At 28.9% G+C, this 12,467-nt stretch overlaps 1 protein-coding gene across 2 annotated transcripts; it reads right to left on the bottom strand.

The window, feature by feature from the left end:
• Positions 1–310: 310 nt before the first annotated feature.
• On the bottom strand, positions 311–9,268 carry LOC136202600 (probable LRR receptor-like serine/threonine-protein kinase At3g47570). Of its 2 annotated transcripts, XM_065993324.1 has the most exons (5): positions 8,747–9,268; positions 8,405–8,476; positions 5,463–5,606; positions 802–2,787; positions 311–718 (listed from the first exon to the last, which is right to left on the bottom strand). In XM_065993324.1, the coding sequence occupies exons 1-5, from the start codon at positions 9,228–9,230 to the stop codon at positions 363–365; spliced, it is 3,042 nt and encodes a 1,013-aa protein (XP_065849396.1). In that variant the 5' UTR covers positions 9,231–9,268; the 3' UTR covers positions 311–362. The 2 variants fall into 2 exon arrangements, with proteins under 2 accessions (XP_065849396.1, XP_065849397.1); XM_065993325.1 differs by lacking the exon at positions 8,405–8,476.
• Between the last annotated feature and the right edge of the window lie 3,199 nt (positions 9,269–12,467).

Here is a 12,467-nt window from a genome sequence, read left to right as displayed (position 1 = left end):
ACCAACTGATATGTAATTGGTATAGAATAAGAAACAAAATATATGTGTTACATAATAATATATGAAATTGACCCAACTTGTCAACGTTAGGGGTGAAATTGCTCTTACCTGCTAACGTTATGGATAAAATTGTTTCTGACTGTAAACGTTATTGATATTTTTACATTTTATTCCAAATAATAATAAGGAAACACTTTGCAAGACTATGAACAAAAATATTGAAACCAAGAAATACCGAGTGTTTAAAATTCTGTTGATACTATAAAGCTGATATTTATTTATGACAAATTGCTAGAATAAAAAAAATAAGTAAAGCATTAACACCATAAATTAATTTTAATATATGAATGATTACATACTTATTAAGTTAATTGAACATCATTGAGAAGCTTAACTTTGATCTTGTTGAGAGTAATTAGAACATCTTTGATACCAATCCTCTCCTTAGGTACATCTACACAACATTTTAAGGCTAAGTTCATAATTGAAGATGTGCAATCTATCTTAGCCAAATAATGTCGTTCGTTGACCCTAAGCAAATTGGGATCAACAAGTTGAGTGACTCCAGAAGGTACTGAATCTTTAACCCATTTCTTCATACTCATATCTTCGTTAAACATCTCATCCGTAGGCCTTTTTCTTGTGAAAGTTTCGATCAACAGAATACCAAAACTGTATATATCACCCTTTATAGAAACAAGTCCTTCTGATCCATACTCTGCATCAAAATTTGTTTTAATTAGTGTCGCACAATAAATTACTATTTCAAGTATAATATATATACAGAAAATCAAACATCACCTGGGGCCATGTATCCAATAGTTGCAAGATTTATAGTTTGTATGAAAGATTGATCTTCTCCGACGAGCTTCGCTATGCCAAAATCAGTTACATGAGCAACCACATCGTCATCTAGAAGGATATTACTAGGCTTCAAATCACAATGAACAATAGGAGTCATATAACCATGATGAATATATTCAACTGCTGATGCAACATCAATCATTATGTTCAATCTCTGAAAAATGTCCAAAAAGTAGTTGTGAGAATACAACCACTTTTCCAGGCTCCAATTAGGCATGAAGTCCATGACTAAAGCCTTAAATTCAGTGGTACAACAACTCGTGATTATTTTCACAAGGTTTCTATGTCGAATCTCACGCAGTACTTCACACTCCACATCAAAACTCCGGAATGCTCCTTCTAACTCCAAATTGAAAACCTTAACTGCAACGGACAAGCCATTTGAAAGATTCCCTCTATATACCGAACCAAAACTCCCCTTGCCAAGCAAATTCACCTCATCAAATTTATTTGTTGCCCGTTGAAGCTCATGAATAGAAATTCTTTGCCATATTGGTAAAGGTGGAAAATTCACTTGGTGAGTCAACAATCTTGTTTTCCTTTTCCAATGCCAAATTAGGACAACAATAACAATTCCAAGTGCCAAAGTTGTTAATACAATTGCAACCAGTGTTATCTTGATTTTCTTTGAATGGTTCTCATTGCTAGTTCTGCATGGATTGACTTGGAATTTAGGTGCCCCACAAAGTCCTTTATTTCCTATAAATGATTGGGTTGTTAAGTTCATAAACGGCCCTCCATTAGGAATTTCTCCTTGTAGTTCATTGAAGGACACATTAAAATCCTTGATATATTTTAATTTCTCTAGGGAATTGGGTATTTTTCCTGAGAGATTATTGAATGACAAATCTATGAATTCCAAACTTATAGCATCACCAAATGATTCAGGAATGGAACCCTCCAATCTATTATTAGATAAAGAGAGACGCTTTAGAGTTTGAAGGCATTCAAAGATGGGTGGTATACTACCTGATAATTGATTTCTAGACAAATCAAGTAATGTAATAGCTCTCAAACTGCCAATATCTATTGGAAGATCACCGCTTAAGGAATTTGATGATAGCTTGAGTTCAAGCACATCTTTAAGCCTCCAAAAAGTTGATGGAATAGTAGAATTGAGTTTGTTAGAATCCAAATAGAGCTTTCTAAGAGAACTGAGATTACCCAAACAAGACGGGATATTTCTAGAGAGCTTATTACCCCCAAAATATATGTCACTCAATCTCTGTAAACCACATAATTCAGTAGGTATGGACCCTTGGATTCTATTTAACTCAATATCTAATATTTGAAGCTTCCTCATTTTTCTAATTGTCCTAGGAATGAATCCTTTTAAATTGTTATCTCCTAGATTCAATGAAATCAAGCTAGTTAAGTTTCCAATTTCCTTGGGAATGGTTCCTATTAGTCCAGAACCATACATTTTAAAATATTCGAGGGAAGAAGATAGGTTTCCTATGAAAATTGGTAGAGTAGCCTTCAATGGATTGTTACCCAAGTCTAAAAATGTCAACTTTTTGCAATTCGTCAATGAGGAAAATAAAGTCAGTAAAGGTTGACTATTGAGTTGATTGTTCCATAAATTGAGAAATTGAAGCTTTCTTAAATTTCCAAGAGCAACTGGAATAATGCCAGAGAACATGTTTAAATCCAAGTCAATCTCAGTGAGTTTAGAGGCATTAGAGAGAGATATGGGAATAGGACCATGGAAATTATTGTCTCCAATATAAATTCCCTCAAGGTTGGGAAGATAGAGACCAAAACTTGGAGGAAGACTGCCTGAGAGATTATTAGTATCTAACACTAAATTCTTTAATGTTGTAATTTTAAAAATGTTGGAAGGAAGCATTCCATCAAGGTTGTTAACTCCGAGATATAGTTCCTCCAGGTAAGCAATGTTACCCATTTCAAAGGGAATGCTGCCTGCCGTCACAATTCATTTGAAAAATTCTAAATTAAAATTGTGTTTATAAAAAAATTCAACTAAAATTTGAAGGAAGATATATATTTAAACCCAATAACAAATTTAACATCTCATAAAAGTACAAATATATATTTGTCATTTTTCAACATGGTTTCTCCAAAGTTAAGAATTTTGGTTCATTGTATTATCCAAGAGTTATGTATGTTTCCTAAGAGTTATGTTGTTTCTTAAGAGTCATGTTGTTTTGTCCAAGAGTTATATATACTGCCTAAGAGGTGTGTTGTTTATTAAGACCCATGTTTTTTCTAGTAATTGAAATCTTCCTCCCTACTTCCAAACTTCAATTTTCTATCCAACTAGATTTCTTATTGATGAATGAACTTTACAATACACAAGGTTACTTGAATAACTTTTTAATAATAAAACAATTTTTACTAATGTAAAATTTTGCAATTCAATTGTATATAAAGTATATAATTTAAATGAAAAAGAAATATGATAAACTTGGTCTCTCATAGACTTAAAATGGCTGCAAATTGGATTTTCTATTAACTAGAATTATACAAAAAAAAATGGGTAATTAATTTATTAGTCCCTATATTTTGACAAAACACACTGTTTAGTCCCTGTATTTTCAAAAACACATGGTAAGGTCCCTAACCTTTTTATCAATGAACTGTTTAGTCCTTCCGTCTGTTTGTTATATTTTTTTTACCGTTTATGACTTCAGAAATGACTAAATTACCCTTTACTATTTACCTTCAAACTTTAGAAGAGAAAGTCTAATTTAAAAGAAGTTATTTGTATGGAGAACAAGAAAAAGAAAAGACCCAATGCATACGAATTTGAACGATTAAGAAGAAAATCAAGAAGAAGAACATTCAAAGTTGATTTCAGATGCATTAGAGTTTAAAGGAAATGAAAAGAAGATCGCAAATCCAAATTGACTAACAAAATCTTCATGAGAGTCTAACGGCAGGGACTAAACAGTTCACCGAGAAAAATGTTAGGGACTAAACAGTTCATTGAGAAAAAAGTTAGGGACTTTATCATGTGTTTTTGAAAATACAAGGACTAAACCGTGTGTTTTGTCAAAATATAGGGACTAATAAATTAATTACCCAAAAAAATTTAATAAGAAATGAATTAAGAAGAAGAAAGTGCAATTTGCCAATAGAAATTCTTTGAAGTTTATTCAGTTGTTTCTTTTCGTGTTCTGTAACTTAAATATATGAAAGAGTCAAAAAGTAATTTGTGTCCTCCAAATTTATAATTTTATAATTGCTTACATGTTATGTAATGGTTAATTTGTGTCTACATCCATGACATAGCCACAACCAACAATTTACAATATAATTATGAAAATCGGTTTAATGCATATATACATACCTAAATTTGGCAAGTTTTATCTAATAGCACCCTAAACTTTTAAAATAACATATCACATATTTATAGTTGACTTTAAAAACATATGACACACTTATAGTTAGTTTTAAAAATCTATCACACACCTATAGTTGGCTCATTCGGACCTCAATGCATATATACACACCTAAATTTGGCAAGTTTTATCTAATAGCACCCTAAACTTTTAAAATAACATATCACACATTTATAGTTGACTTTAAAAACCTATGACACACTTATAGTTAGTTTTAAAAATCTATCACACACTTATAGTTGGCTCATTCGGACCTCATGCACACAAAATCGTTGATTTTTCGTCTTTGACAGATGAGGTGGCATACCGAACGAATTCACGCGCTTTTCTTTTTTTCTATAACACGTATACCAACTTGTTCGTTAAAGACAAAAGATCAATGATTTTGTGTGTAGGAGGTCCGAATGAACTAACTATAAGTGTGTAATAGGTTTTTAAAGCCAACTATAAGTGTGTGATAGGTTATTTTAAAAGTTCAGGGTGTCAATAGACAAAATGTGCCAAGTTTAAGGGTATAAATAGACATTAAACCTATGAAAATCACACTAAACTAAGAACTTTCCTAGAAAATATATATAAAAAATTACTACAACTCTCTACCTAATGCTCATATAAGAAAACACATTTATAGTCACTAAATCTTAGCACTCAAGACAACTTGATGTCCAATTTGTTAGACTTAGTCCTTACTCCATATTTGTAAAATTTAGTCTTCAAAATTTTGATCTTTTGCACTTACGGTACATATTAACAAATTGGTTCAAATTGGTTAGTTAAGTTCCATTGATAATATGTAACTGCTAAGTAGGTATCAAGATTCAATACTTTGATATAAAATATATTTTCAATTGTCTCGATAATTTCATCATAATGAAGAATCAAACTAGATTCTAAAACATTTTATTACTAATAGAAATTTTGTGCTGGTAAATGAAAACCACCTCAACCAGATCAGAATAAAAAACCTGATAACAAAGTATTATTAAACGAAGTCCTTACTCCGTATGGTTAATATCTCCAAATTTTTGTAAATTGACAATAGACTTCTGAATTTCAACTTTTTCAAAGTACAGTGGGATAGTTAACTTTTTTAGACAGGTCTAGGGAGTAAAAGGTGTAATTAACTTTTAAGTATGTAAATGCAAGTACGTATAAAGATTTAACAGTTTCATATAAAATAGTAAAGATTGAATTTAGATTAATTCTAAAACATCTACGAGTACGGATAAATACCTGTCAATTTGTTTTCTCCGAAGTCAAGAGTCCTTAATGCGGTAAGATTTCCAATAGATGAAGGAATTTGACCACCAATGGAATTTCTTACCATGGCTAATGTCTCCAAATTTATAAGATTACCAATGCACTTTGGAATTTCTCCTATAAAAATCAAAGGATAAATTTGTAACTGATTAATTTAATTCATTTGTTAGTTATATATATATACACACACATGAGATTATAAGTAGAATATGTAACTGTAAATAGATGTTATCTATATGGAGTTATAGTTTATGTATAGAGTTACTTTATGTATAATTTAAAATATTTATTCAATTTTTCTGTTCATAGTCATAGAACTATGCTATTTGCAACATTCCAATTGAATCTTTCATAGGAGAATTAACTGTTCGACCAAATTTGGCTCAGTTCTACGATAAATTATTAAAGCAATCGGATCTTCTAATATATATGGAGGACTGTCCATATAAAAATTGATATATAAATAAATAAAATGATTTTTTAACTTGTCAATGTGTATACAACACGTATAAATTTTTCTATAGAAAATCCTTCATTTGAGTCGGAGAATCTGATTCCTCTAATAATGTATGCAATTTCATTAAATTTAAAATTATTCATTCTTAATCCTTAAGACTATAGAAATTTAATTTTATTGATTTCTACAAAAACATTTTATAGCTTTAGGAACTTTTGGTGAAGATAAAATATCCTTATCCACTTACTTTGCCTAGCCAACAACTAAAAAAATTGTAGCAACCAAATATAACAGATATATGCTTCTTTGATTAGCTTCTATTTTCCATTAATGTGCTATATTTTCTTTTCTAGATTCCGAATGAAAATTCAAAATCTGTTTAGGTCAATTAGTCTATTTTTAATATACTTATGTATAAAAGAACCTTCCTTGAAGGAGATTCATATTGTATGTCACTTTTTTTTTATAAAAAAAAAATTCACATTAAGTCCCTTGGTTGTCAAATTAGCTAATTATAAACATTAGTTAATATAAATTCACTTATTTTATTTGTGTTTAAAATTATATTTTTTTTTTTACAAATTGAAAATAAGATTCACTCATTTTATTTTTTCTCAATAATATCATATCACACGTATAAAAAAAATTATTTTTAAACTATTATAAATGAAAATCAAAATACATTTGAATTATGAGGGACTTAACAAAAACAAAAATAAAAATTTCAAGAACTTAATACATCAAAATCATAATGATTATAGATCTTATGATGCTTTTCAGGGCTGATCCTGAGATTTTAGAGGCCCGAGGGCGAATTACCAAATGGGACCCTAATAAATAAGCGGAAATTAAAAAAAAATAAGTAGAAAAGTAAAGTATATAAAAGAAGATTACTTAAAAATGACACTTTTCTTGTTACATTTAATAAAATATCTAATAAAAACATTTTATATTGCTTTAAGTACCCAATTTCTTATACAAAATGATGTCTATGAACATTTCTAGAAGTAAATTTCTTAAATTTAATAAATTATGAAATAGTTCTAATAGATTTTATGCTCTTTACAATACAAAGCATGATAACGGAAAAGTGAAAAACCAAATTTGAAAATCACATCATTTAACGAGGTTTAGCACCTAAGTTCTTGAAATTGGAAGATTTTGATACATTTTTCCGAAACTTCTTTTGAAGACCGAGTCAATCAGAATCTGATAGAATTTCTCAAAGACAACAAAAAAGATTATTAGTAATTGGAAGTTTCACAGTGAGGTGATTAGAAAACAAAATTGATTATATAGCTGATGAATTGAAATGAACTGCGGATGTAGGATAATATTACTGTTTAATATTCTTTGGGATTGGAGTGTGATTAAAAAAGGGAGAGATAAATTATAAATTTTTGTTGGGATTGATAGGTGGGAAAGATAATTATAGAAATACTTTGAGATAAATTAAGGAATTGATGCCCAAAGTTTTTATTAGGAAATTTGGAAAGAATCCGAGATAAATTAGGGAATTTAGAAAGACTATTTAATAACTGATGCCAACGTTTTTTATTTGGAAAAACTAATTTGGAAAGAATCTAAAGTCAACGTCAACTATATTTTTTTTTAATTTAATCAAGTATAATTTAATAGGTACTAATGCATCACTATAATTAGGGCCCTTCTCATCCTTGGGCCCTGGGCAGGCGCCCCTACTGTCCATGCTCAGGGACGGGGCTGATGATTTTTTCCATATTAATAGTCTCCAATGAAATCTCAAGAAATGTTATCTGTGTCTAATAAGATTTATAAAAAATGATTTTTTTATATAGAAAGCAGAATATTTAATCAAGCAAATGTTTAGTGTCTAAACATAACTTGAAGATAGATGAATTTGGTTGAGAATAAATACATTTGTTACCATATAATTAATATTTTTTTACATGTCAATTCAATATGTTAATCCATGTCATTTGAATTAATTTAATATAAATATCAAAAATTTACCAAATTAGTCATATATTTTATATAATGTAAATTTCTTCTAAATCCCAATAAAATGGGCTCTTATTCATATTTATTAAACACACGAATTATTATTTTTAAATATCATAAAACTCAACTTTTATTTCTATAATATATACCAAAAGTAATTAAAAACTTCAATTTCATATATATGTTAGTGTTTTAGGTTAATTTCATTATGTTTTATTTTACTATGTTTTTTTGTACCGAATTATACTTTTAATTTTAATTAAATTTTATATAAGTTTCACTAAATTACACATGCAATTCAGTAGGTTCACATGAATTTAAAATAGAAAATTGTAAGAGACAAAAGTTAATGCACGAATATGAGCAAATGTATTTGATGAAAGATTGCTGTTAGATTATCTATGGAAAAATCCAACCATCGAAGTGATGACACTAATTATGAGTAATATAAACAATTATTTATAGTAGATATATTGACCTTCAATATTATTGATTCCCAAATAAAGATGATGGAGTTTTGATAAGTTGCATATTTGTAAGGGAATGCCACCTGTAACGATACATGAAAATTAATATATGAAATTATTCCCATCATTAAAACATTATTTATGTCAATGGAGATTAAAAAGACGGTCATTTCATCCTATTGGGTAAAAAAATTCATCTTTTGTTAATGAAGTTTAAAATTGAACAATCTAGTAGACCTTAGGTTTAAGATTGCACCGTTGTACATTGAGACTAAATCTCCAAATTAAGCTTAAGATTGAAATGTTTTTACAACATGAAAAAAGGTAACAAATAAGGGAAAGAAGAAATTAACCTCCAAAGTGATTAGTGTCGAGACCAAGTAACTGAAGTTGGGAGAAAGATCCAATCCAAGAGGGGATAGTCCCAGTGAAAAGATTATATGCCAAGAGAAAAAACTTCAATCGGCGTAAATTGGAAAGTTCAACCGGCAAAGAGCCATGGAATGAGTTATTGAATAAAGAGAATGTGCCTAGGAATGAAAGGTTCCCAATTTGTGGAGGAACGGTTCCTGTTAATCTGGTGTTTTCAAGTAGTATCTTCGTAACTCTGCGATGACGAGTTCCACAAGTAATACCAATCCAATTGCACACTGATGTATCTTTAGACCAGTTTGATGCTAATAGATTTTGAGGATCATTAGTGATACGAGCTTTCAAGGCAAGCAACGCATCCTCATCAGCATTGATATTACTTATGGCTTTGCTTTCATCTATGCATTTCAGTAAACACATGAAACACAAAATAACTATGACTGAAAAAGAATTTATTTTCTCCATGACTCACTCAATATTGAGAAAGGTGTTGAGGAGTTGTTATAAAATAAAAGTATTTGAAACTATATATATATATATAGTTCCAATTTGAAGCAGTAAGTACAAAAAAAAAAAAATAATAATAAATAAAATAAAAACTCCTTAATGTCTATTATTCCCTTACCCCACTTCTTAGCAAACTTGACCACTGAAATTTCTATGAAAAACAATTAAAAGTATTATATTTAATAATTAGAAAAAAGTATTATAAATATTAATGAAACAGGTAAAGGCTATGCTTATTTTGTTTTTGACAAAGTAAGCCTTACTTTGTGTGTTTTCACCATTGGATTAATTTTATACTCCATCATCCAATGGTGAAAACATATCAAGTAATGGTACTTTGTCAAAAACAAAGTAACCATAGAAGGCATATATTATTTTAACTATGTATACTATTCATTCGTATACTACGTTGTAATATCAATTAAAAGAAAAGAAATTTTGGCAGTAACGAAATTAGATTAACATAATTAATTTTTTATAGATGAATTATCCATAGGTAACTATCTATTCAGTATGTGTGGTGAAGCTCTTAGCCTAGTGGTTGAGAGCTTACCTATGCCTTGGGAGGTCATGGGTTCGAATCACATCCAGGTTTGGTGGGGATTTTTCTTTCTTCTTTAATGTAAGCGCATTGTGCGCAAATTTTTTTTTTTAAAAAAAAAAAAATATTTGTTTTTGTTAGTTATTTATTTGACAAAAAAAAAACATTATCAAGTTCTGATTTTTTATTTTTTATTCATTAAGGTCTTTATTTTATATTTTTGATCATATATAGCACTAATGACCAAAAATAATAATTTTGAATATAAAATTCGGTTAATAAATAGTTTTTCATTTTACCTGCATTTAAAATATGCATTTTTCACGGTTTTAGAGCAGTTGAAAATAGATTTTTATGTGTGTAACATGACTATAGGCAAACTATAAAACCTTATTTCAAACGGTAAAAAATATAATTTCAAACACAAATGAAATTACATATATATTTTTTACTAAATTAAATGTTTAGAACTAACTAATTTCGTAAGTAAGGTCTTAATGCAATAAAAAAACAAAAATCGGAAACTTAATGTATCCAAATAAAATATTAGTGGCTTAATGAACTAAAAACTGAAAAATTAAAGGCCTCATATAATGTTTTTTGCCTAATTATTTTTATGTGTTAATTGCAAATGCGTTTTTGTTCAAATATTCCTCCCATGCAGTAATAATTGTTGTTGTTTACTTGATTAATAATTACTAAAAATCTACGAAACTGTTTCAATTTATTGAGAAATTTGTTTGGAAAGTCTGATATGACAGTTAAATAACAGTTAAGCAAGTCTTACAAATTTTCGATACCACGTGATCAAAATTGATCTTGTTTAAAAACATTCGATCTAAGTTTACATTCGGTTTAATTGTTAGAGTTAGATTTGACATTTATTCCCGTTAAAATTAATTATATTTCTTAAATATTTGTGACTTAATCTTATCTACTTGTAAGAGATGCAGCATTCGAGTTTAATTATGTAGGGCTTCTTAAATTAATTATCATAAAGTAGTTTGGTAGCCAGCCATCTACAAAGTTTTGAATTTTCTATTAGCTGGTCATTTAAGCAAACTGTACATCCTTGAAAAATGAAAATTGGGGCTATGAAAATTAATTATGAAGCTTGCGGACTTGGATGATTAAAAAGATGTTTGAAGACTAGAAAACTAATTATGAAATTTGATTCTAAGAATTTTTTTTTTTTTTTTTCTGAAGGGAAATGAGATTTCTCATTAAATAAAATACAAAGCATCAGAATAGAATACAATGCAGATTCCAGAAAAAGGAGGAATTGTAAAAGAAGTAAAAGGATTAGCATTGGAAATGACATTTTTAGCTAAAGTATGAGCTACCATGTTCGCTAACTATGGACGAAAAGACACGCTAATATCATGTCGGTTTTGAAAAAGTAATTGACAATCTTTTATAATATTTCCGAAATCCGAGAGATCCTCCTTGGATGAGTGGAAACTATCCACAACTGTCTTGGCATCTGACACGATCATTACTGACTGAAAACCTAACTCCAGAATTCTAAGAAGTTTTGATTTAGTAAATTTAACTCCAGAATTCTAAGAGTTTGTATTCATATAAAAATTTGTATTTGATTTCATAGGCTTTAAACTATATGTAAATTTGTGTTTGGATATAATTTGTATTTTTAATTTAAATTAGACTCATTTTTATTTAATTTTATAGGTTTTTATCGAGCCAAAATTTTATCAAGCCGAGCTTTTATTTGATATTCAATTTAGTTTTATCTTTAATAATATATTTATTTATTTATTATTGATATTATTAAATTTATTAGAACCATCATTATTATTATTATAAGTTTATTAATGTCCACTATTATCAATTAAATTATTTTAAAGTCTAATATCATCATTAGTGTTTAGTTCGGTTCAGTTCGGTAGTATTCAGTTAAGTTCAGTAGTATTCAATTAAATTCAGTTCAGTTCAGTATTCAGCAGTATTCAGTTCAATTCAGTTCAGTTCAGTTCAATTCAGTTCAGTTCAGTTCAGTTCAGTTTTTTTCAGCAATAAAGAACAAAGCCTAACACATTAAATATTTTCAAAATAATTGATGTCTGATGTGATAGTTAAATAACAGTCAAACAAGTCTTTTCAAATTTTTGATAATGTATGGTTAAAATTGAACTTGCTTGGAAATATTTTAGGGGTTCAATTTGAATCATTTTTTAAATTAGGATTAAATCTGAACTTTACCAAATATATTGGGTGAAATTTGACATTATCCCAGCAAATTAATTATGTAGGGCTTCTTCCATAGTTAATGTAGTAGTTGGTGACAGGATGTTGATATTACTACTTGTGGCTTGCTATTTAGGAAATTAATTAGTACCGTTGAAAATGAAACAGAAAATAGTTTCAGTACTGTTTGGTAAAGAGTTTTTTGGGGTAAAATTAGAAGTTTGAGCCATTTTATAGGTTTTGATTAGTCAATTTTTTATTTTTTTTTTGTTACAATGGAGGAGCTAACCTTAAGAAAACATCAAATACAGACCGATCTTTAAAGAATGGTCATTCTGGGAAGCCCATACCCACAAAAATTAGAAAAAAGAATGTCATGAATGCTTGCAGGAAGCGCATCACACTCGTGAAGACCTAAACTCAAACTCTCTGCGTAGTTTGCCATCCAG

This window comes from Euphorbia lathyris, chromosome 8, assembly GCF_963576675.1.
Source record: "Euphorbia lathyris chromosome 8, ddEupLath1.1, whole genome shotgun sequence".
In the NCBI taxonomy this organism is placed as follows: Eukaryota; Viridiplantae; Streptophyta; class Magnoliopsida; order Malpighiales; family Euphorbiaceae; genus Euphorbia; species Euphorbia lathyris.
This window is presented reverse-complemented; position numbering and strand designations above follow the sequence as displayed.

Excerpts from the sequence above, each read along its gene's own strand:
- LOC136202600 (XM_065993324.1), bottom strand. The coding sequence starts at position 9,230 with ATGGAGAAAATAAATTCTTTTTCAGTCATAGTTATTTTGTGTTTCATG. Across the intron at positions 2,788-5,462 it reads CGGAGAAAACAAATTGACAG|GCAGCATTCCCTTTGAAATG; the intron begins GTATTTATCCGT and ends TTGTGACGGCAG. Across the intron at positions 719-801 it reads TATTGGATACATGGCCCCAG|AGTATGGATCAGAAGGACTT; the intron begins GTGATGTTTGAT and ends ATTTTGATGCAG.